This window comes from Pongo abelii, chromosome 1 (genome assembly GCF_028885655.2).
Source record: "Pongo abelii isolate AG06213 chromosome 1, NHGRI_mPonAbe1-v2.0_pri, whole genome shotgun sequence".
NCBI lineage: Eukaryota > Metazoa > Chordata > Mammalia > Primates > Hominidae > Pongo > Pongo abelii.
In genome coordinates this window covers 77,480,997-77,506,587 of record NC_071985.2, presented here as the reverse complement: position 1 = coordinate 77,506,587, position 25,591 = coordinate 77,480,997, and the positions used below count along the sequence as shown (strand labels likewise).

The following is a 25,591-nucleotide window of genomic DNA, read 5'->3' as shown; positions in this document are numbered from 1 at the left end:
AAATATTTACTGTAGAATTATGTTTCTACCCACACCAGCTCACGGTAATTGGGAGAGCAAACAAGATGAATAGTGACAACATGATATCTGCGGTTGGGCCTTAGCATGGCCTCTGCACCCAACAAGGACAAAAGAGGTGTTTCCTAGGAGGTTGGCTAAAGTGATCGAAAAGAAGTATTACACTATTTTGCTCCCCCACTGCTCAAAAGGGTTCAAGGACCAATGAGTACCCACTCACCTCTACTCTTGTCTGGCCCAGAACATCCCCTGGCTACAAGTCCCCTGACTCCAAGTCCCCTGGCCACAGGGTTCCCACCAAGGGACACAATGGACCTGGGGCAGGCAGCATACTATCTCAGCATTGGCACAGGAGAAAATAAAATCTTTGCCATTAACATTGCATCCAGCACCTTCTGACAACAAGGAGGAATACAAAACAAAAATCAAAATCCATAGCCCCCAACAGACTGAACAGATGCTCCCTTCCTGGCCAAAGGGAATGGATTTGGGCAGGCACCTACCAGCCCCCCAAACGCTTCTAAGCAATATAAGAGTCAAAACCAAAAGCCAAAATAAGTTACACATCAATAAAGAAACAACAGCATAGAATTAAGCTATACTGGAGGAAAACACTGCTCCCACAGACCTCTCTGTAAGACTAAACATTTTATTCTCAGGCCACAACGGCAGTTGTAGTTGGAGGAGAAAAACTCACAGGAGCTGACAAAAAAAGCTAAAAGAGTTAAATGAATCTGAGAAGCTTTCAAAAGAATAGATTACAAGATTGAAAAGCAAAATTTCTGGTAATTTAGCAAATTAACATTTTAAGAAAATTTGGTTTTAACATGTAGACCATTCTTTTTTTTTTTTTTGAGACGGAGTCTTGCTCTGTTGCCAATCTGGAGTGCAGTGGTGCGATCTCTGCTCACTGCAACCTCCACCTCCCTGGTTCAAGTGATTCTCTTGCCTCAGCCTCCCATAGCTGGGACAGCAGGCGTGCATCACCATGCCCAGCTAATTTTTGTATTTTTAGTAGAGACGGGGTTTCACCATGTTGGCCATGGCCAGGATGGTCTCGGTCTCTTGACCTCGTGATCCACCCGACTCGGCCTCCCGAAGTGCTGGGATTACAGGTGTGAGCCAGTGCACCCGGTTAGACCATTCTTTAGAAAGTGTATTGTAAACAATTTCCTTTTAATTATACCAAGTTTAATCATACACAAAATTTCTTTTATAAAAGTCTCCTTTATGAACCTTGTCACGACATAGCACAGACCCTCCACAACATGCTTGAATTTTCTTACTTGTCTGATATGGTTTAGCTCTGTGTCGCCACCCAAATCTCATGTTGAGTTGTAATCCCCACATGTTAGAGGAGCGGCCAGATGGGAGGTGATTGAATTGTGGGGGTGGAATTTCCCCTTGCTGTTCTTGTGATAGCGAGTGACTTCTCACGTAATCTAGTTTAAAAGTGTGTAGTGCTTACCCCTTAACTCTCTTCCTCCTGCACTGCCATGTAAAGAAGGTACTTGCTTCCCTTGCTGTGATTGTAAGTTTTCTGAGGCCTCCCCAACCATGCTTCCTGTACAGCCTAAGAAACTGAGTCAATTAAAAATTAAACCTCTTTTCTTCGTAAAACACCCAGTCTCAAATAGTTTTTATAGCAGTGTGAGAACAGACTAATATAGAAATTGGTACCAGAGAAGTGGGGCATTGCTAAAAAGATACTTGAAAATATGGAAGGGACTTTGGAACTGGGAAATGGGCAGAGGTTGGACAGTTTGGAGGGCTCAGAAGACAGGAAGATAACAGAAAGTTTGGAACTTCCTAGAGACTTGTTGAATGGTTTTGACCAGAATACTGATAATAATATGGACAGTGAAATTCAGGCTGAGGTGGTTTCAGATGGAGATGAGGAACTCATTGGGAATTTGAGCAGAGGTCACTCTTGCTGTGATTTAGCAAAGAGCCTGGTGGCATTGTGCCTCTGCTTTAAGGATCTGTGGAACTTTGAACTTGAGAGAGTTGATTTAGGGTATCTGGCAGAAGAAATTTCTAAGCAGTAAAGTATTCAAGATGTGGCCTGGCTACTTCTAAAAGCCTGTGTTCATTTGCATAAACAAAGAAATGGCCTAAAACTGGAACTTACATTTAAAAGGGAAGCAGAGTATAAAAGTTTGGAAAATTTGCAGCCTGACTATGTGGTAGAAAAGAAAAACCCATTTACTGGGGAGGGATTCAAGCCTGCAGAGATTTGCATAAGTAAAGAGGATCCAAATGTTAATAGCCAAGAAAGTGGGGGGAATGCTTTTAGGGCATTTTAGACACCTTCATGGCAGCCCCTCCCATCACAGACCAGGAGGCCTAAGAGGGAAAAATGGTTGCAAATGGTTGCGTGGGCCAGGCCCAGGGTCCTGCTGCTCTGTGCAGCCTCCAGACATGGTGCCCTGCATCCCAGCTGCTCCAGCTTCAGCTGTGGTTGAAAGGGACAAAGGTACAGATCAGGCCATTGCTTCAAAGGGTGCAAGCCCCAAGCCTTTGCACCTTCCGTGTGGTATTGGGCCTGTGAGTGCAAAAAGGGCAGGAGTTGAGGTTTGGGAACTTCTGCCTAGATTTCAGAGGATGTATGGAAATGTCTGGATGTCCAGGCAGAAGTCTGCTGCAGGGACAGAGCCCTTATGGAGAACCTCTAAAAGGGCAGTGCAGAGGGGAAATATGGGGTGGGAACCCCCAACCCCCAGCATCCCCACTGGGGCACTGCCTAGTGGAGCTGTGAGAAGAGGGCCACCATCCTCCAGACCCCAGAATGTTAGATCCACCAACAGCTTGCACCGTGCACCTGGAAAAGTTGCAGGCACTCAACACCAGCTCCTGAAAGCAGTTATGGGGGCTCTACCCTGCAGAACCACAGGGGTGGAGCTGCCCAGGGCCTTGGTAATGAATGAGTTCTCATGTGATCTGGTTGTTTAAAAGTGTGTTGCACTTCCCCCTTCACTCTCTTCCTCCTGCACCACCATGTATAGAAGGTGCTTGCTTCCCCTTCACTCTTCTACCATGATTGTAAGTTTCCTGAGGCCTCCTCAACTGTGTTTCATTTACAGCCTGCAGAACTGTGAGTCAGTTAAACTTTTTTTTTCATAAATTACCCAATCTCAGGTGGTTCTTTATAGCAGTGTGAGAATGGACTAATACATTGTCCTGTACTACCTCTTTCTTGAATAACCAGACATTTTACTTTAGGACAAGGATTTACTATGCAAGATTTCTCCCTCATATAAAATTACTATTTTTTTATATCCTTTGCAAAACAAAGAGAAAACATTTTCTATCCATAACATTCTTTATGTCTGTCTTTTCTACCTAATGGTTTCCTTATATTTTGAACTTCCCTTTTAGTAACTTCCAAATTAAACAAAACATTTTTTTCCCAATAAAAAATACATTTCTTTAGCACATTTTATGTAAACCTAGCAAGAAGTCCTGAACTGCCTACCAGACATTAGAATTTTATAGATGAGAACCATTTTACCATTTTTAGATTTTATATCATACAATAAGCTCAATCTATTCTATTCTGTTCTGTTCTGTTCTGTTCTATTCTATTCTCATGCCATTTTAATCATTTTAAAGCCTATGCACATAAGTAATTTACCTAGGAAAGGGTTGCCAAAGGGGAGACTTCAGAGGCCCTGACTTGCTGGAGAACCTACCTGGTAGCGGAGACACTGAGAAAATAGGTAGCCACTTGTTGACTGCTGTAGGTGGCTGTCCATTTGAGGTCAGGAGCCTGTGAACTCCCAATTCCTTTGACCAAGAGGGGCAGTTACAAGCAAAGCAGTTATAAGACACCTCCCAAGAAGGGGGTTGCAACTGGCTGTTAGGAAAATAATACTTCTAACTTTAGGACAGAAAAGGGCAAGACTAATACTCCCCTAGGGAGAGGGGCTGTAACCCACAGTCCTAAAGGAATGTCAGTGCCAAAAACCCCAGCGCATCTGGGGTGCAGTCTATAATACCAATGCTGAAAACCCAGAGTGCCTGCATTTAAGCCAAGGAGGGTCCCCTCACCAATGCCAAAAACCCTAGTGCACCCCGGGTGCAGCCAACAGTGTCCCACGACCGAGTTGAGGTCACAGAATGTGACTCTGGTGTCCCAGAGTCAACACACTGGGGGAACCTCTCACAACTAAGTGTCACACCTTAAACAATTGCCCACACACAGTTGACAGAAAGTTAAAAGCAAACAATAAGACTGCACACATTTTAGGATTGAAAGTGAAATGACTGGTGGAATAATGAAATAGAAGGGCAAGGACCAGTGGAAGAGGTGCTCAGGATGTGTTTCAGGGCACACTAACGATGGGGGCTTTTAACTGACCACTTAGCCAAAGGCTTTTATTCCCTAGCTTACCTGATATTATAGGGGGTGGTAGAGGGGACACACCCATCCGCAGAAGCCAAAATATGACTGATCTTCCACATAGGATTTGGGTGAAGGTCTCTCCAGTTTTCCCTCATCTAGAGTGGGTTCAGCTGCTGCAGTGGGAGGGGCTTGCACAGGGGCTGGTAACCTACCGGTCTGCCTGTCAGAGCAGTGGGTCCCATATGAGGCAGTGGCACTATGGCCACTTGCTCATCTGCTCAGCTGTGCTGTCTGCCAGGGAAAATGATGCCTCTCAAAAGAGCCTTTGATTAGCGTTAGAGCTCAGGTGTTACAGCTCTGCTTAGTTACCTCTCTGCTCATCTCACCTGCTGCCATCTCTTGCTGTCTTGTTAACTGCTGTCTCTTGTTGTCCCTTGCTATTTTCTCACTGTTTCTCTGACTGCCATCTCTCATTGGCTCTTGCCAATCACCTTCTCTCCATCTCTGCTGTTGCATCATCTTGCCTATCCTCCAGTCACTGCCATCTCTGCTTTCTTCATCCCTTTGTGGTCACCAGATGATTCAGGACAGGGAAGCCCCCAAATTGGGGCTTAGCCCAGGAGGGTTCTTGGCTTCACCTAGGAAAGAATTCAAGGGCAAGCTGGTGGTGTTGAACAGCAACTTTTATTGAAGTGACTGTATACAGCAGGAGCAGAAAGTACTGCTCTTTGAGGAACAGGGCTACCCCACAGGCAGGGTGCCTAGAGTAGCAGCTCAGAGGCAGTTGTGCAGTCATACCCACTTTTAATTATATGCAAATTAAGGGGTGGTTTATGCAGAAATTTCTAGGAAATTGGTGGTAACTTCCAGGTTGCTGGATCCTTGTCACGGAAAGGGGTGGTAACTTCCAGTTGTTGCCATGGCAATGCTAAACTGACAAGGCACACTGGTGGGGATGTCTTACGGAAACTGCTCCTGACCTGTTTCATGTGGTCATCCATATGGTTCGGTGTCAGAGCCCTGCCTCCGGAGTCAGTCGAGTCTTGTCTCCTTCCTTATATTCAAACTAGATTTTTATTATCTAATTGAAAAAAATTAAATTAGTGGTAATACTAGCTCTTTTATCTTTTTCTGGCATGTGTTGTTTTAAATAGCCATACACTTCATTCATTTAGTAAATCAACTTGTTCTGTAAAGCACTCTAAGATGGAAGTTGGGTGGGGACCAAATTGCTGTCTTCCTAAAGGGAGGTTTAGAAATGGCTCTACTTCCTTTGAAGAAAAAAAGAAATAGTCCCAGAAGTTATGGATATTTCATGTTAATGCTCAAAAGCATGCTCTTATGTAGCAAATATAAACTAAACGAGACTTATATTGTTTACCAGAGTTACCTATCTAATAGATTTTGTACACTTCTCAAGATAGTGTTAATGAACACATCAAAACTTTGTTTTAGGAATACAGAAATGATTCAATAATAGAATAAAGGTCTGTGTATTCATTATTCAGTTTAAGAGGAAAAAAAGTCACAAGATTGTGTGCCCTTCCCCAGTATTCCTTCTCTTGTCTTCAGATATAACCACTGTCTTAAATTTAGTGGGTTTTTTTGTTTAGTTTTAGAGCTTTTCAAATAAGTATAAACAATATATATTATTCTGTGGCAGAGTTTAATATAAATGACGTTCTTGCCTTAAGTAACATTTTATTTGACATTGTTTTTGAGATTTGTTCATTGTTTCCACTGCTCTGTTTATAGTGACTACTGCAGTTCATCCATTCTTCATTTAATGGATATTTAGGTTATTATTTTTGGTATTAAAAGCAGTGCTCTAATGAACATTCTTATGCATATCTTTTGGACACACATGAGTGTTTTAGATTTATACATGGGGAGTATTTAGGGATTATGCACATTTTGATATTGTTAAATTTTAAACTCCTTTTAGCATAGATTTCTCTTGGCTCAGCAGATATTTCACACTTGGCCACAGACTATCACACTTTAAACTCCATTAGATTTGTATAATTTATGTCAGCATGCCCCAACCCCCAGGCCGCAGACCAGCACCAGTCCATGGCCTGTTAGGAACCAGGCTGCACGACAGGTGGTGAGCAGCGGGTAAGCAAGCATTATCGTCTGAATTCTGCCTCCTGTCATATCAGTGGTGGCATTAGAATCTTATATGAGTGCGAACCCTATTGTGAACTGCACATGTGAGGGATCTAGGTTGTGCACTCCTTATGAGAATCTAATGCCTTATGGTCTAAGGTGGAACAGTTTCATCCCAAAACCATCTCCCCGCCCCATCCATGGGAAAATTTTCCATGAAACTGGTCCCTGGTTTCAGAAAAGTTGTGGACCACTGATTTATATGATATCTCAGGCTTTCATTTGGATTCCATGATTATTACTGAAATTGTATTTCTTTTTGCAAATTTATTGATTTTATTCTTTGCTTCCCACCTACCCCATCCCCTTATTTGATTTGCTGATACTCTTTATACTTGATAATAATTCTTTGTTGACTGAATGTATTGCAGATACTTCTCTCAGTGTGTGACTTATTCGTCCATGTCATTTATGGTTAACCTAGCCAAATGTATCAGCTTTTAAAAATGATTTATGCATTCTGCATCTTGTTAACATGATTTATAAAGATTTTTACATTTTCCTCTAAAATGTAAAGTTTTGTTTTTTCACATTTAGATTTTTTAATTTGATTAAAATTTTTGTGTACACAGTGTTTCTTTTTAAGGATATTGTGGAAATAATATTAAAACATCTAAAATTATCTAGCTTCCTTTAATGGATGTATTAACTTATATTTTAAGGTGGATGCATGGCAAGTATACAATTTATTCATTTGTACAGGCTACATATGAGTAATTGTTTGCGTTAGAGTTTTATATAATTATTTTTTTCAACGACCTATGCTTATATCACTTAACAAGTGAAGGAACACATCCTAAAAAGAATGTTTGAATTATCTCAAGAGAAATTCAACTTTTAAGTAAACCAAAACCTTTCTTTTTACGTTTTTTATTTTTTCAAAATATAATCATTCATTATAAATTGGAACTTTAATTTGACAGAAACATTTGTATTTATTTCTAAAATTTATTTGTATTATTTGAAAGTTGAAGTCTTATTTTTTGGTGTTTCTTTCAGAGCTCTGATTATACAAAACCGGGAGACATTGACCCTACATCAGTAGCAAGTCCCAAAGATCCAGAAGATATACCAACATTTGATGAATGGAAGAAGAAAGTTATGGAAGTAGAAAAAGAAAAAAGTAAGGAAGTCTTTGAGTTCCTTAAACATTTTTTTTTAAGTTTATGGTGTAGTTTTAATATGCTTTCTTTTTTTGATTGGTAAAACAAAATAAAACTTACTTTTGAAAACTTTTTAAAGGTGAAACGTAACCAAGTTGCTGTTGATCCATCCGTCTATCATGTACCTGTATATAATTACATACAGTTTTTGTAAATTATTAAGTGAGCATAAAATAAGGCATAGCAGTGATTTTCATCACAATACGAGGAAAATTGAGGCATGGAAACTATTTTAAAATTCATATGAAACTCAAAACGAACTTGCATAAAATCCTTGGGTTTAAAATATTCTTTAACTTACCAAAAGATGTTTTACATATGATGTTTCAAGAACATACCTAAAGAAAAGCTTGCTTATGTTATGAGGGAGAGGAGGCTGACTAAAACTATAGTTAATTTATTCCCTGTGTGATGGGTTATTAGGTGCAGCACACCACCATGGCACGTGTTTACCTATGTAACAAACCTGCACGTCTTGCGCGTGTACCCCAGAGCTTAAAAAAAAAAAATTAAATAATTTAAAAAATACATCCTTAATAGATGTTTATAATAGATATAAATACAGAAAGCTTTGATTCTCATGGACAAGCTTCATTTTGTGAGTTATATTACTTAGACATAAGTAATGTAGAATTTTGTAGTTAATTTGTTTTGGGGGGATATTTTAAAGCTATTGAGGTGGAGCACTTTGATTTTTTTATGAATTTTTAAAATATTCTCTCAAGTGTTAAAACCCATTCTTTTCTAGAAGACAGCTTGTTGCTTTTGAGATCAGTGTTGCTAGAGGTATTTTCAGTCATAATCATCAAATATATATATATAAATATTTATAATAAGGTTTGTCTGCAGGTCAGTCAATGCATGCATCTTCTAATGGAGGTTCACATGCCACCAAAAAGGTCCAGAAAAATCGAAATAATTATGCCTCAGTAGAATGTGGTGCCAAAATTCTAGCAGCTAATCCAGAAGCCAAGGTAGGTGCTTAAATATAAAATTTTGTATATATAGGAAATTAACGACTTTTTAAAATATAGGCATTTGTTTCCTGGGAACTATATTTTAATGTGAGATATTTTCCTTATTCACTAATAAAAGTAGAATATGCTTTTCAAAACATTATCTTGTATGAATTCTTATTTATATTGGCTGATGTATTTTACCCTGCATTTTTTAACTTTTAAAACCCGTATGAAATTTTAAAAAGGAAATAACTAAAATATTATTTTTTTCTTTAAAGTAACAGGCATTGAATTTTAAATGTATCATTGTAACACTAATTTAATGCTGTTGCCGTGAATGGTGAATCTTAGCCACTTTTATGCTTTTTTCCCAAGTGAGTGTTTTAAAGTCTTAGGTGTACTTAAGATCTAAAAATACAGAAGTCCCAGAAAACTTTAAAGTTAAAATAAATACTTTCTTCATTGTTCCTTAAGTAATTTGTTTCCTTTCCTCTTTTTAAAATAGAGCACATCTGCTATTCTTATAGAAAATATGGATCTTTATATGTTGAATCCTTGCAGCACTAAAATTTGGTGAGTAATACACAATTTTAAAAAGTACATTCTACATATATATGCATATTATGTTAAGCTTTTACATTAGGATTAGATTGATTTATATAATAATTTAATAAGCTTTTATGATTGATTAGTGCTGATACTATGCAAAACCGAGGACAAAATGCCTTCCTTTCCTTTTGAGGAGGTCACAAAAAGCAAAAAATGGCAGATCTGGTTAAACAATTATGAAATGGTATAACAAGTACTGTTGAAAGGGTGTTATTGAAAGAGTGATGGTGCATAACTGCAAGAGGAGATGAGAGAAGACTTCCTGGAAGAGGTAATTCCTGAGCTGAATCTTGAAGGATTAATAGGAAGTGGCAGATGAATGAGGCAGAGGTATTCAGGAACTGTAAGAATAAGGGGGCAGTGCTAAAAAGGAATATGTTTCTTCTGGGTGACTGTTAGATATTACAAGAGGAAAGATACAATGAGACTAGGGGTGGAACATAAGCCTGGAGCATTCATTTATCTATAAGTAGGCCATCCAGTGCTGTGTATACCCAGAGTGTTAGATGTCATGGGTATTTATTTTCCCCCAATGCCGTGCTGTATGCAGTTTTATATTATGCACATGGAACCATGCTTTTAATTTTTTCCTAAGCAGCAATATTTTTGGCATCTTTCCATGTTAATAAATGTAAATCTTAGCATCATTTAAAAAAAAAACAGCTTTATTGGGGTATAGTTGACGTACAATAAATTGCATGTACAATAAACTACATGTCAAAGTGTATAATTTGGTAACTTTTGACATTTATGTATCTGAAGCCATCACCACAATAAAGATAACAAACATATCCGTCATTCCCAAAAGTTTCATCATACCTCTTTGTAATGTCTCTCAAACTCTCTTCCCCCACAGCAATTACAGATCTGCTTTCTGTTACTATAAATTAGTTTACAGTCTCTAGATTTTTTATGTAAATGAAATGATAGTTTTTGGTACCAGTTTTAATGGCTGTTTAGTATTTCATTGTCTGGATGAACCATAATTTGTTAATTCTCTTTGCTAAATATTTAACTTGATATCCCCCCCTGCCCTTATAGACTGTGTGTACTTTGATATGCAAAATATATATACAAAGGTGGACATCTGAAGCCTTGAATGCTTAAGATAAATTTCTAAGAACTAAATCGAAGACTGTGATAACTTTTTAAGACAATGTATATGCCAAACTATCCTCTAGACTAGTCATTTTACACTGTCACTGTCTGTTCTTAAGTAAGTCATCCCTTCTCCAAGAATGAGTTAAATTTTTTTAAAAAAAGAATTTTTTAAAAAATATGATGGAGCAAAATCAATATTGTTTTATTTACAGGTTTTTTTCCCCCCACTAATGGTATCCTTTGGGAAGTATTTAAAGATGCTTCTTATAGACAACTAAGGCTACATACCCTACTCTTAACATTTTAATGAGTAACTCTTAATGGTAGTCTAATTTATGGAAAATGTTAATGTCATATTTAATATGAACTGTTATTTTGATTGGTTTAAGTAATTGTCTTTTGTTCTTTTTGAAGGTTTGTTATTGAACTTTGTGAACCAATTCAAGTAAAACAGCTTGATATTGCAAATTATGAATTATTTTCTTCTACTCCTAAAGATTTTCTGGTTTCTATCAGTGACAGGTAAATTCCAAAGCTGTTTCTGTAGGGTCTATGTTGGATCTCTGGAAAAAAAAAAAAAAAAAAAAGTGGGTCACTATTTTGACTTCAGTCCATTTATTTTTTAAAGGTCAGTTTGTAATAACAACGATAATATGACTGTATTGTAGGCTCTTGTTAATCACTTACCTTTTACCTTCATTAGCTCATATGCTTTAAACATAACCATATGATATTATTCTCTTATAATGTGGGGAAACAGAAAAGGGGAGATTAAGTAGCTTGCGCAGGTCACATGACTTGTGAGTTTGAGAACCAAGATTCAGAACTACAACTCTGACTTCAAAGTCTTTACTTTCAGTCATTATGCTATCATGCTTCTAAACATTTCTTTTAAAAGTTGTTAAAAACATACATGTGTAGGTGCTTTATTTTATATTATGAGGTATATTTTTATTAAAATATATTCTAAAACTTTTTGTACATGTGTGATTATAAAAGAAATAAACATATGTTGTGAGGAATTTGGAATAGAACTGCATTTTGTCAACCAGAGATAGCCCTTATTAGCATTTTAATATATTTCTTCACTATGCACTTACTTATTAATTCTATAAAAATATGTACTTTTACATCCTGGAAATACTCTTTTGTCTTTTACACGTATCATTTTTAATGTGTACACATTATTTTTTGTTCAACAGAGATGTTAAATCATTTCATAAATACTTTTTGAGTGTCCACGATATGCCATGTAGGATGCTGTTTGTTTATGGAACTGTTATTTTGTCATTGATCATTAAGGGTTTTCCTTCATGTTTCTTCCTCCACCTCACACTCAGCATTGCATATATACAGTTTTTGAAGTCGGTTCTCAAGACCTCTTGAGAATTCTGTTATTCTGCCACTACCCTTGCTCAGTTCACTTCTTTTTCTCTCAGCTGCAATTTTCTTATATGTCAAATGAACATACACAGCTCTGATAAGTAAAGTGTATTTTTTTAACGTGATAAGAGGGCTCATTATTTTGAGGAGTTCTTATAATGTTTCAGTAAACAGATATAATAGTTTTAGTCTTTTATATTAAATACTAAAGTCTCCTTTAAAGGGGAACAGATATGTCAAACTCAGATGTGGTTTTAAAAGTTTTTTCTTCCCTTCTCTTTCCACCAGTACTTGTATTTATACTTTACATTATTACACATGTCAGTATGTGAAGAGCTGTGACACCTTCTTCCAAGACAGTCTCTTGGTGACTTTCTGTTATAAAACCTCCTCGCAAACCCCAAGAAGTGGTACTGGTCCTACTTTTTGTTAATGGTGTGATTTTTCAAGGCATTCCCTGGTAAAGAGAAACCCGTCAGTTCAGTTGGAAAAGAAAATGTATTGAATGTATGTATTTATGTATTAAACTGTTAAGTCAGCGTGTTCACCTGGAAAGGAAAAAAATTATATTTTGAAAATATGATAGAACCTCTCAATATGTGGTTTATAATTTTTACAAAAGAACATATTTCTTATATTTTTTAGATATCCAACAAATAAGTGGATTAAGCTGGGTACTTTTCATGGTAGAGATGAGCGGAATGTACAGAGTTTCCCTTTAGATGAACAGATGTATGCAAAATATGTCAAGGTAATGTTGACACATACAGGACTATGTTCTATATTGAAAATATACGTGTTATTCACACTTTATACACCTCAGCTTTTTAGAAATCAGAAAAGTGAAGAAATAGACTACACTATACCACTTAATAGATAATTCTTACTTGGGTATATTATTTCATGAGTCAAATATTGCTACATTCCCTTTTGCATTGCTGGAAGTCTAGGCCAGCTTTTTGTTATTTATGGCCCTGATAAAATTCCAAATTATAACTATTTAAGTTTTTTGAGTCTTTATGCAAAATGTCATCTTCATAGTATCTTTCTTTCTATTTTGAAACTGAAATCATTGCTGGTCACTGAAGTCTTTAAAGCAGGTGTAATTTCTTGTTAGACTCTGATTCTTAGATCATTTCATCTTTAATGTCCACTTATTTGGCATTGTTACAGGTTTTATCTTTTTCTTTGTATAGCCGAATGAAACATTCTGTGTCGGAGTACCAATTGCAAATAAAATAGAGTTTTAAACACTGATGTTCTGTATTTCCACTGCTGCTTCTACCAACTAATCAAGTAAAATTATCACTTTTGAATTGGGTTAGACAAAACAGGGGAAGTTCTTACTCCTTCCTTTCCTCTTTTTTTTCTTTAAAATTATAGCCATACCTTAAAGTACTATTGAATTAATATTATGACATTTTTGGAATGGCAGCAGTTCTAATTTCTATCCTTTCTTCTTTAAATGTGAGAACTTATAGCTACCTAATGTTGTCTTCTGTGATTTTACCATCTCTTTTTAAAGCATGTTTTAAATTGACTTCTATAAATAGGTAAACTTGTAGTATTCTTAATCTCAGTATAAAAATGCTAAATTCTATTTTTAAAATAAACTTGATATTCTCAGTTAATAATTCAAAATTATTAATTCAAAAAAATTAAGGAATGTTTTCATTTCCTTTTAAAATGAGTACTGAAACAATTTGTTATACAGTACACTTTCTTCACTCTGGAGGCAAAAGTGTTAAAAATCATTTGCTAGGTGATAAAATCGTATTTAATTTTGCAAGTAAGACAACTCAAATGAAATAATTTAGAGAATTATTCTTTGTACCATCTACTTTGTTAATAATGTAAGGATATTTTATTGGAAACATAAAAAATGCCTTATAAAACTTTCCACCTTGTTCCTTTTATGGTGGGAGATTATACAGCATTTTAAATATGAGTTTTATAAAAAACCTTCTTTGGTAGAATTGAGTCTAAAAGCAAGAAACATATACTTAGAGCTCATGAAAAGCGGAGAAAAATTACTTTCTGATTTTCATTTTATAGTAATAATGTTATATAATTTTTTTACCTGGATGTTCCTTATCTTAAAATAACTACACCCAAATCTACTACTTTTTAATAGCATACATTCGAAAGGCCAATTGGTATATATCTTCCACTTCTGTAAGTTGTACTTGAAATAACATAGCATACTAAAAATTCATACTTTCCCTGAAATAAGTTGTATATAATATACAAGTATAAATATCATTTCATAATGGACTGTTATCAATATGTATATGTGTAGAATATATATGTATATGTGCATATATATCAATATATAAATTCATATATGGATATATACTTGATACATGTCTGTAATACTTAAAGATTGTTTCTAGATACTGTTTATTAATTGCTTTTAGAATGCTTTCTATCTAACAGCTATATAAAATAACAGCAATGGCTTATAGATTAGTTAATTTATAACTTAAAGTTAATTTGTTTCATTGCAATCATTTAGATTATACGCTCAGGTTGTGATGGCGAAAATTTAAATCATTGCTTTTATTTCTGCAAGGAATTAAGAATACTACAGTGTTATCCATCACATGACATTACTTTCCATACTTTATACAACATACTTTACAAATATTTAAAGATGCTTATTGCATGATGTCTAGACTTTGGAACTGATTTCTTTTTCTTTTCCTTTCTCTTGCTTCAGATGTTCATCAAGTACATAAAGGTTAGCAACCTTCTCTTTTGCACTATTAAATAACAGGGCATGGCATATTAATGCATTACAAAAACTTTACAAGTATTGATTTTGGGGAAAATAAGGACTTTATAGAAATGTTTAGAAATGTTATAATGAAAAAACTGAGTATATCGTTAGATAATCTTACATGCTGTCTGCTGGCTTCCCATTTTATGTGCTTTTATTCTTTAGGTTGAGTTGCTATCACATTTTGGATCAGAGCACTTTTGTCCATTAAGCCTTATAAGGTAATGCAGAACAAAATACATTTATTGAGTGCTTTTTAAAAAATTGATATACAAAATTTTTGATACATTTAAAGTGAAGAAATAATTTTCTCTTACGTGAGTTAATACCATAGAAATAAAAACTGTGAAACCTTTGTTTTGAATGCATTTTGGAAAAATGTCAAAATATCCTCTTTTAAAAATAAACCTCATTTTGTGTATTTGTTTTAACTTGCTTGCTATTTTGCTATGATGATAATACACAGAAACATTTTAGACTGATATAAAAACTCATCCATTTAAATGCCTTAAATAGATTAGTTTTACATTTTAATTGAAACAGTAGATGACTTAAATGTAAGGAGCAGCCATTATTTTTGAGTCCAAAAGCCAGTGGCCCTCAAAATATGACCAAAGTTGATGTTTCTCATTTATTGTGAAGAGATTCGTCTTAACGAGTGTTTTGTTTTGGAAGTCTTCAATGAAATTGTTGTTGATAGGGTATTTGGCACTAGCATGGTGGAAGAATATGAAGAAATTGCTGATTCCCAGTATCACTCAGAACGCCAGGAACTATTTGATGAGGACTATGGTAAGTGACATCAAACAGATGACTGTTAGGTATATTTTTTTTTACTTTTTAAAAATCGAATAGTAATGGGGGAGTATAGATTACTTAAATCAATATGACTGTTGTCTTCAGGCTTTTGTTTTGTTGTTTTTAACTCTAATCAACTTTTACTTAAATCTGTTTTCTAATATGATTGCTTTGTATTTGTATTGCTTTCCAAGCTTATCTATCACTTATTTGTAACTGAAACTTCCTTCTATAACATTAATGGTATAAATTATTATTATATCCCTATGCCAGGGCCAAAAATCTGTTAAACTCACAAGATACTGAAATAGTAGGATGAGCTTTAATGCCTGTGATTTCCCATGAGCCTAAGAGCAAGCACATTTTGGCCTTCTGTGAGCCATTGAGAAATCCTGTGACTCTAAAGAGTTACAGGAAAGTTTTATGACACTCTCCATTTCCTCTTTAAGTCCTTATTTTAAGATGTGTTAAACTATTGTTTGAACAATCTAAATTTTCTCAAGAGTGAAATGAAGACATTGACTAAGAGTTGGTAAAGTATATTGAAAGCTTGAATAAAAACGTCTTATAAATGTGGTTAAAATTTTGGTAAGCATTACAGTTATTTTCCTTGGTTTATATTTGTTAAATGGTTTCTTAATCTTACATGCTTTTTGTGAACATGTTTTAGATAATATGATTCATATTTATTATAAAATGTTTTAAATGTCAGCTGACTTTGACAGGACATAGTTTGAGCTTTTAAATATGTTACCATTGGAGCTAGATCTCAGCATAATTATTTTTATTTTCTTTTTTAACAGATTATCCACTGGATTATAATACTGGAGAGGATAAATCCTCAAAAAATCTTCTTGGTTCTGCTACAAGTGAGTATTTTGAGGATTTTCTATTCAGTCTACTACTTTTTCATTCTGACACACATGGACATTTTGTCATGGTATGGTTGAGGAGAATTCTCCCAGTGTTGAACTTTGAGTTGAAATAAAAGATACTGTCTTTTGAAAAGTATTTTTATAGAAATGCGATAAGAATATATGAAAAGAAAGAGGAGAGAGACAAATGCAATCGTAATAAAGGTGTTTCTTCTACTCTAATTAGACGCTCACATTTTGGGGCAGATTCCTGATAGTGAAGAAAGGGCTGTGGATTTTCTTGAGGAAAAAATTATTAAAACAGTCATACCACGGTTAATCTATGGATATGGTTAGTTTGCCATTTAGTTACAAAATATAAAGGGTGCTCCTACCATCGTGATAATGAATACCAATAAGAATACTAGTAATAATATACTCTTTGTAAACTAAGAAACAATGAATAAGATATACTAGTGGTTTAGTTTGTTGTTATTCCAAAATAGAATCCCAACCTAGTGGTAGGCTCACTAGGGAGACTACTGGAAAGACCATTACCTGACACTTTATTTTTCATGGTTAGAGTCTGTGTAGGTATAGTTCAGTGATGTTTTTGATTATTTCTGAAAAATGTAGAATTAACTAGAAGTAGTTTTCTTTTTATTTGAAAATTATTAATCAAATTTAATAAAAACAAATCTTAGTAAAATAGAAGACTAGTTGCGTGTGCTTGTCACTTTTTGCTCTTAGTGAATTGAATTGCTTGAATTCCAATGTCTGTGAATATTGACTTTGTAAGTTTTTTAGCTATTCAACCAGTAGTCTAAATACTTAGGTTGATATTTTGTGTAGCCACAGTGTATAGAGTTAAAATTACATCTTTCATCTCTCCTTCTAGCCTTTTCTTTCTTTCTTTCCTTTCTTTTCTTTCTCTTCCTGCCTTCCTTGCCTTCCTTGCCTTCTTCCACCTCCATAGAAGAGTATAGACATCAGTGGACTTTTTAGGGGATGGGAAAAAGAGTGTTAAAAATACCTGTAGAAGGAAAATCTTTCGTGATTACAAAGTAATATTCAACTTTATTATATTTCAGTTCAGTATATTTTGTTTTACTTTATTGCTAGGCTTCTGACTTTCTAGATATTAGTGATTACTTTTAAATAGGATTCCTAGTTATCTAGTTATTGATATAAAAATAAGTCTTATTCACTGCTATGTGATGTATTTTTTAGGAGTGAAAGAAATGTCTTATCTGTCTGGATATTAATGTTTTTGTTTCCCTTAATTTGCATTTTATATGTTACATAGTAGTCATTATTCTGCCATTTATGTAGCTCAGTAATGTTGAATTAGCTCTGAGGAAGCATCGTTATTTTATGGGGTCAGAAAATAGCCCCAGACTAAAAGATCTCTAGCTTCTGGTAGGTACTGGAAAAAAGAGGACACCTTAAGGAAATAATGTCTTATTGTAGTTTCAGATAAAGGAAAAGTGTGTTGACATTCTGGATTTTCTTGCTATATCTTCCTATGTGGTTAACTTCTAGATGCCATTAAAACCTAACCATAGGCCAGGCGCAGTGGCTCATGCTTGTAATCTCATTACTTTGGGAGGCCGAGATAGGTGGATGACCTGAGGTCAGGAGTTTGAGACCAGCCTGGCCAACATGGTGAAACCCCATCTCTACTAAAAATACAAAAATTAGCCAAGCATGGTGGTGTGCGCCTATAATCCCAGCTACTCCGGAGGCTGAGGCAGGAGAATCGCTTGAACCCAGGAGGCAGAGGTTGCTGTGAGTTGAGATCGCTCCACTGCACTCCAGCCTGGGGGACAGAGTGAGACTGTCTCAAAAAAAAAACAAGAAAACAAAAACCTAATCGTATATCAGGGGAAGACATTTCCCTGTTTGTATTCATGTCTCTGATCAGTATATCAATTAATTAGACATAGAATCTTGTTTAGATACTTCTGTTTGGATCTTTCTCCTTGAAGGTATATCACTTAATTTTCCTTTTACAGATCTCTGGGAGGGCAAGGTTATCTTCCAGTGTTCTAGGTATTGAAAGAATTTATACAGTGCGATAAGATGGGTGGGAGGATGTCAGCTGAGTCTGTAAAATGAGATTTAAAATGATCTCCACCTCCTGAAGTTTTAGAACAAGAGAGGCAGTAAGAGCTGAGTGATAAGACTTTATTGTCATAAAACTTTATAGACTTGGCCTAACACTGCTGCCTTCTGTATCTGTGTCCTTCTACTCTTCTCTGAAGTTTGGGACTGAATTAGCTATAGCCTCCAAGGTGGTATAACTTGAAGAAGTAAATAGTAAAGTGGAATCAGAACTTCAGTAGTTCTGATTCAAAGAGCTGGTCTTTGGCACAAGAATGTCTTGAGTTTGACTATAATCATCACTGCTTTCTAAATTAGCTTGAAATTAGCCCATTTTGAAACTAGTTTTTTTTCTTGTTTTTAATTTGTACATACTATCCACAAGCTAGAATTGTCTTTAATCTTAATAGAAACTCCTTTTTCTTTTTGCTCAAGTAGTTAGTAGTTATAGGAAATATGTCACCAGAATACTTTGCCTGTGCTGAAAGTTGGATGTCAAAGAGCATCCACACTGCATATTTAAACATTCTTGATATTATATAATTTACTTAACTACTAAAAAGGGAGAAGCTGTTATCTTAGAGCAGCATTCTTGGCTTTGTGTGTATGCCTTCCTGATTCTTTTGTTTACATTCTTGAACTAAAACATTTAAATCTTTTACATCAACAAGATTTCTCCATATCATTCTGATTTTCTTGTTCTTTGTCATGTGAATTTGCCAGACCTCTGCCTGCTTTGATATTGGCACAGGTCTGCCTTTGCTCTTAAATATGTGGTTTTGGTTTTTGTTAAAATCACCATATCTGCTAAAGGGAGACAGGTGCATGTGCATGTTTAAGAGAAAATGTAGTTTTTACTTTTTAAATCAAGTGTTTTTTGTGGAAAAAAGGTAGATCCTAGAAGGACCATTTTCCTAGAAAATGTGGGCATGCTTCAGAGATAGTACACATAGGGGGAAGTCTTTTTTTATTGGTTTATCTTCTGTTGTATCATATAAACTCTTCAACTTCAGCGGCCTGGAAAAATGTTTTCTTTATCAAAAAGAGCCATTGGAGCACTGAAGACTGAGTACATAATATGGAAATATTTGGTCTTTAGGACTAAATATTAGGAGCATTTTATTCCTAAAGGAATGAGGCGGGATGAGTAAGTTGCCCAATTCAAAAATTTAAAAGTTGACTAATCCAGGAGAATTACTAGATAAAAAATCTAGATAAAAAACCTAGATAAAAACCTAGATAAAAAAAAAATCTAGATTAAAAAAAAAAATCTAGATAAAAAACCTAGATAAAAAACTAGGGATTTTTATCTCTAGTTTGGCAATTATATTCAAAGATGTTATTTTAGTCTATTCTGAAAGTTTTTTAATGGCCAGATAATCATGGTGTATACAAACTATCATGTGTTTGGATACAAATTGAAAATAGAATACTCACAATTCTGCTTTCTCTCAAAAGACAAAAAAGATACATTAGGCAATGTTCTGTAAACACGGGAAAATTATTTTAGGTTAAATGGGCTGAGAAGAAATTTGCTAAATTTTGCTTTTGTTACCAAGTTTCCTGAAATGATGATAATAAATAATATTTTAAAAGGGCGAATAGAAGGATCTTCTTCATTGTAGGTAGTGGTGTTAAAATTTAGGTTCAGAAATAATACTGTAAAGCTACTTTCTTTACACAGATTAACACATCTTGAATTGTTTAATCATGAATGTCAAAAAATTTGAAATCTCATATAAGATCTCACTTTGAAACACAAAGTATATAAACTGTTGATTGTACAATTTGGGTTTTGTGAAGCAGTCAGTTTTGACTATAGGTGGCAGTGTAGGTAGGGGATCATAAATAATATTGCAGTATTGGTTGGCATTATAAAGGGTGTATGAGGAAGTAACAGTTTCCATTCCAGACTTCATCTTGGTTTATGAGGGAATACAGTTTCCATTTTTGTTATCTCATACTGCAGCATCTCTTTAGCTTAAGTAAGAATCAAGGCCACTTCTGTTTATCAGTTTGCCAGGTCAGAGGGCAATATTAAAAATGTTATTTAAACATTTTAAAATGGCAGATATCGAGCCTTTGTGTGTTACAGTAATGATTAGAAACAAAGTACCACTGCTTTGTTGACTTTCAGCGTATACACTCATAATTTCATGAAGATCGACATTATGGCTGATTCCCAGCTATCACTTTAAAGCAGTTTGAAATCTGCTACTACTTTCTGCCGTCCTAAAGCATATATTTACAGGATGAGCTCCAGGCAGCACTCTGGTTTACTTGCAACCTTCCTGATGTAGTAGATTTTTCTCTCTTAGATCCTTTTCTACTTTTCACATCTCTGGTTTTCATTGAAAATATGATGAATACTCTGTGGATCGCTTTAGGAAGGGAGATTAAGACAGAAATAATGTATGATGATTAATATGTAGCCCCTGCCAGATCTTAGTATTTTAATAGTAGGAGTATCTGATACCCAAGAATTAACTTCTAGTGGAATTTCAAAGGTTAGACTGGGAATGAAAGTTAATTTCACTTGAAATTACATCACATTACTGGAAGGAAGGTCTTCTATTTCCAGTACCATTTTTTATGGAGTTCTGATATTTTGTTATGCTTATGTATAAATATATCTATGTAGATATTGAGGTTTGTACCACTTTTTTCATGTAAATATCCTCCTTCAAAAGAGAAGTAGGGTTAGCAGGTATGCAAATTGCTTTTTACAACACTTTGTTTTATGACCTTGACTTTTCATTAATCTGTCCCATACCTGTCCCCAACCAATTAACTAAATAATTTGTATGCTTTATGATTTAAAAAGATTGCTGTTTTGGGCAATGAGTTTTTTAAAGTCATCAAAGAGATTTGATTCTATGCAATATCAATTTATAATTTAACTGTATTACCATAGATATGATAGGCTAATCGTTGAAAATATTTTCTGCTTTTTTTGGATAATCTCTGTTTTGTTTTTACCTGTGATAATCACATAATGTAGGAAAAGCATTTGCTTTTTTACACTTTTTTAAAATTTTAAACTGTAGAGAATTTTTAAAGAAAAATAGGTTTTTCTGTAAAATAAGAATTTTGGTCATCACATTTTTTTCCTGTCCTGGTACAGACTGTATGTTGAGTTATACTTGAATTTATAATATGCTGAAGACAGTGTTTTGGTAAAGTGTCTGGGGAAGTTTTACAAGAAAAGTATATTTAAGGCCAGGTGTGGTGGCTAATGGCTGTAATTCTAGCACTTTGAGAGGCTGAGGTGGGCAGATTTCCTGAGCTCAGGAGTTCGAGAGCAGCCTGGGCAACACAGTGAAACCCTGTCTCTACTAAAATGCAAAAAATTAGCTGGACGTGGTGGCATGTGCCTGTAGTCCCAGCTACTCGGGAGGCTGAGGCAGGGGAATTGCTTGAACCTGGGAGGCAGCGGTTGTTGCAGTGAGCCGAGATTGCACCACTGTACTCCAGCCTGGGCAACAGAGCAAGACTCCGTCTCCAAAAAGAAAAGTATTTAAATATAAAATTCCTTTTGAACATAAAAATTTAGATACATGCTTTACACTTTTGGCTAAAATTTATTTGTGTCCTATATTGGACTTTAGTTGTGAGGTGAATACAAAAGTAACCAGTCAAAAAATGCAAAAGATCATTCCAAATGATTTTTTGACTATCTGATATTAATTTATATTAGAATATTTAGGTATTTGGTACTTTTTCTGATTGAATTTTGTTTTAGATGCCATTCTAAATATGGTGAATATTGCTGCTAATATTCTGGGAGCAAAAACTGAAGACCTGACAGAAGGTACCTAATCATTTTATGGGTCTTTTAAATAGCTAGTACTCCAGGGGTCCTTATATTTAGGAAAATCAAGTAATGAGTTAAGAAAATTTGATTGTTTACATTTAGAAATATAGAAATAATTCAGAGGAACTTACCAATCTTTATTATTCATTGTTTATTTGAATTTCACAAGTTCTGTTTTATAAAAGAATACTGTCTATATAAAACTTATGAATTTGCCTTTTGACTTCTCCTAGCTCTAATATTAATAGCAATGATTTTATTCCTTATCTCTTTACCGAGATTTTGATGTCCTAATGGTACTTCAAGTATGTTATTCTTTTATGTGTTAAATAGCTGCTTGATTTAGAAAGCCTTTTTTTCCGTAGAGAATGGCAAATAACAATATTTTTGGCAAAAAGAAACAGTCTTGCCTTTTTGTTTTTTAAAAAATGCTTAGATCCAAGTGAACACTTAAAATGACTCATTTATTTCCTCTCATTCTCTTTAACAACTCTTTCAGTATCTAGAAGGCATATTAATCACGTAAGGTTACACAACATTCATAGTCATCTGACTTGATTTAATTATCTGAGAAATAGAGAAACGATATATATTACTTGTTGTGATCTTATATGATCATTTCTTCCTAAAAGAACTTTGATTTTTTAAGAAAAAGTCTGCAGTAGCAAACCTATTTGGCTTTTTTCTTCTCTTCCAAGAAATTTGTTTTAGTAAAATATTTTCATGGTACAGCTTTTAAAATTGAACTCAACATTGGGCATCTTTCTTAAAATAGGAAATAAAAGTATATCTGAGAATGCCACTGCCACAGCTGCACCTAAAATGCCTGAATCAACTCCTGTTTCAACTCCTGTTCCATCTCCTGAGTAAGTTATAATGTGATATTAAACAGAATTTTATTACAATGGAGAGATAAGTATATTAGTATAAAAAAGGAACTTGTGATTTGTGTGTGAAATGATTACCTGTAGAGAGCTCTGAATCATAGGATAGACATTCTGTGGCCACTTAGAAAATCTTTGAGTTGCTTCTTCCCATTAGTGTATATGCATACTGGGAATATAATTCAATCAAACTTTTTTTTGGGGGGGTATTATATATTACTTTCATTATTCACAACAGTGACTCTTTTCCATATTGCAAATAATTGACCTTACTCTGCAGGTATAGGCTTGAGGACAAATTTTAAAGGCCCCCCCCCCTTTTTTTTATTCAGTTCAAGTTTAAAAGCATTGATCTGTGGTATTCCTAGAAAGCTACCAAAATACCTAGAGCAGTGGTTCTTGAATAATGAGTTTGCCACACAGCAAGCTCTTAACTGTTCCATTTCTCTGAATCATGTAGGCCTTTCCCCGGGTTGCAGTGGGGACACTTTGGGCAGGGATGTATCTAAATAGGTAATAGATATAATATATACTCATTTTTTGTCCTTTCTGCCAGAGGTGGTTACTTTTGTTGGTACCTCTACTTCTTACCTATAATAAATAATAAGCTTATAATGATTTGGATAATCAGGTAGTTATTGTAGACTTAATTTATGTATATTTCATTAGACACACTCCCTATAAAACTTTGCAAGTCCTTTATCTTAGAACAACTCTACTTAAAGAGTATAAGATATTTGAATATGAACCACTTAGTTCAAGATAGTATGTAATGAGACCTGCAGTGGGTATGCTTTAAACTGCAATTCCTAAGAACTGTACTATTTCAAAAATGAGATTTTGATGCTTTGGAAGGCATAGTGAGAAAATTATATTATCCTGTGTTAATCCTGAAAGTTACTGGAGATATTTATTGGGTAATTAGAAAATATAGCATATGTGTTATTGATTCCTAAAAGGACCTAAGAAATCTATTGGGGATAGAGACATTCTTGGTGTTTCTAATTATGTGGAGCTGTGATTGCTGTTCCTGATTTTGTAACTAAGTTTCTTCAGTTAACAACACGCTATGTCGTATTTTTCAAAACTAAATAAAACTGATTTGGATTTTTATATATATGTACACACTTTCATACACATATATGCACAAGTAGATAGGAATATTTGTTGAAAGCTATAGTCACAGGCTAATGTAGCAGTTTTTATTTTTCCATATTTTTAATAGATATTTTTGCATAATTTCTTATTCAGTATTTCTTCATGTTTGTCTTAAATTCTTTTTAATGCTTTTGAAGCAATCTTTTGAAGCAAATATGTGACAATGAAGGAATCCATGATAGGATGTCACTGTTAAAGTTATGAGTAGCCGACTTATTTTCTTTTCCTAGGTTTTAGTAGGTTTTGCCATCTGAATTTGAGAAAAAATTTTTAAAGTATATTTCTGATTACAGTGTGTATAGATGGGATATAACATCTATATTCAGTATTTTTTACCAAATTCAATTTAATTTTTCTCTCTCCCCTTCAGACATTACTTGTTTTTACTGTCATAAATTATTTGGTAGAAAAGCGATATATTACCTGAATATGTAAGAAATATTATTAGAGACTGAATATATATGGCTATAAATATCTTTTTATTTACCAAAGTGTAGTCTAATTATGTTTTAATTTGGTCCATTTACTGTTTTACTACCAAAATGAAAGTCTACCTCATAGATACTATTTTGTTACTTTCTTCTGTCTTTGCTATTGTGACATTAGTCTTTATTTGAAGACATTTCCTGGCATGCTTAGTAATTTTTCAGAATGGGAAAATGTGTGTTTGAGCATAATTATTTTTGGTATTTAAATTACCATTTCTTTTATATTGGACCTTTTATGTATAAGGCTACACTCAGTAATTAACTATCTTTATCTTGGAAGGAATCACAGGCATTATAATTTATAACACTGTCCCCATAAGCTTTATCCCCCACTCTCCTGTATGCCACATACATACTCCACAGCCTCAAAATGGGATAGAATATTAATAGTGGCACTAGTAGTTTAATAGCAGCACTATTAGCATATCATAAGCCAGAATTGTTATTAAAGTGGTTAGGTATTTGGCTTTTAATAATAGAAGATTAGCCTAGATGATAGCAAAATTATTTTAGGAAGGGAGATATGTTTCTTGTCCTTAAAGTAGATAATCCTATGTGTGTAGGTGTGTGTGTGCGTGTGTGTGTGTGTGCATGTGTGTGTGTGTGCGCGCGTGTGTTTAATGCTGCATTGGAGTTCCTCAAATCATTCTTAGAAAAATCATGTTTGAGAAACCTAGCTGCCTTTTGAAAGTAGGGTATTCAAGTACAAAGTGCATTCATAAATATTAAGAATCCTAGATTCTAGTTTTAGCTCTGGACCTTATTTAAGCTAGCTTATTAAGCTAGCTCTTAGTTGGCTTAATTTCTGATGTGTAAGGGATAGTGAAGCTTGTAAAGATTCAGTAAATATTTATGAGAGGAAGGGAACACTACATTCAGTGAATGGAAGTATTCACTTAGAAACAATTCTTAAACAGATTAAAAGAAAGCAAGTTTGATATGGTAAATATGGTGGTTTGTGTCATC

General features: G+C 34.6%; 1 protein-coding gene across 6 annotated transcripts in view; it reads left to right on the top strand.

Moving 5' to 3' along the window:
• Positions 1-25,591, top strand: part of SUCO (SUN domain containing ossification factor) — a 79,534-nt gene that overhangs the window by 30,696 nt on the left and 23,247 nt on the right. For 3 of the 6 annotated variants that reach the window (XR_008511459.2, XM_009240894.3, XM_003775495.4), the window contains 11 exons: positions 7,532-7,655; positions 8,545-8,669; positions 9,160-9,227; positions 10,779-10,886; positions 12,393-12,498; positions 14,467-14,487; positions 14,692-14,747; positions 15,227-15,318; positions 16,128-16,193; positions 22,024-22,092; positions 22,871-22,961. Coding sequence is in view for 4 of the 6 variants with exons in the window: in XM_009240894.3 (XP_009239169.1) it covers positions 7,532-7,655; positions 8,545-8,669; positions 9,160-9,227; positions 10,779-10,886; positions 12,393-12,498; positions 14,467-14,487; positions 14,692-14,747; positions 15,227-15,318; positions 16,128-16,193; positions 22,024-22,092; positions 22,871-22,961 (926 nt within the window). In the remaining 2 variants the exon portion in view is untranslated. Of the gene's footprint in view, positions 1-7,531; positions 7,656-8,544; positions 8,670-9,159; positions 9,228-10,778; positions 10,887-12,392; positions 12,499-14,466; positions 14,488-14,691; positions 14,748-15,226; positions 15,319-16,127; positions 16,194-22,023; positions 22,093-22,870; positions 22,962-25,591 lie in introns of those variants that run through there. The other 3 variants (XM_009240903.3, XM_009240891.3, XM_054525272.1) reach the window with 2 other exon arrangements.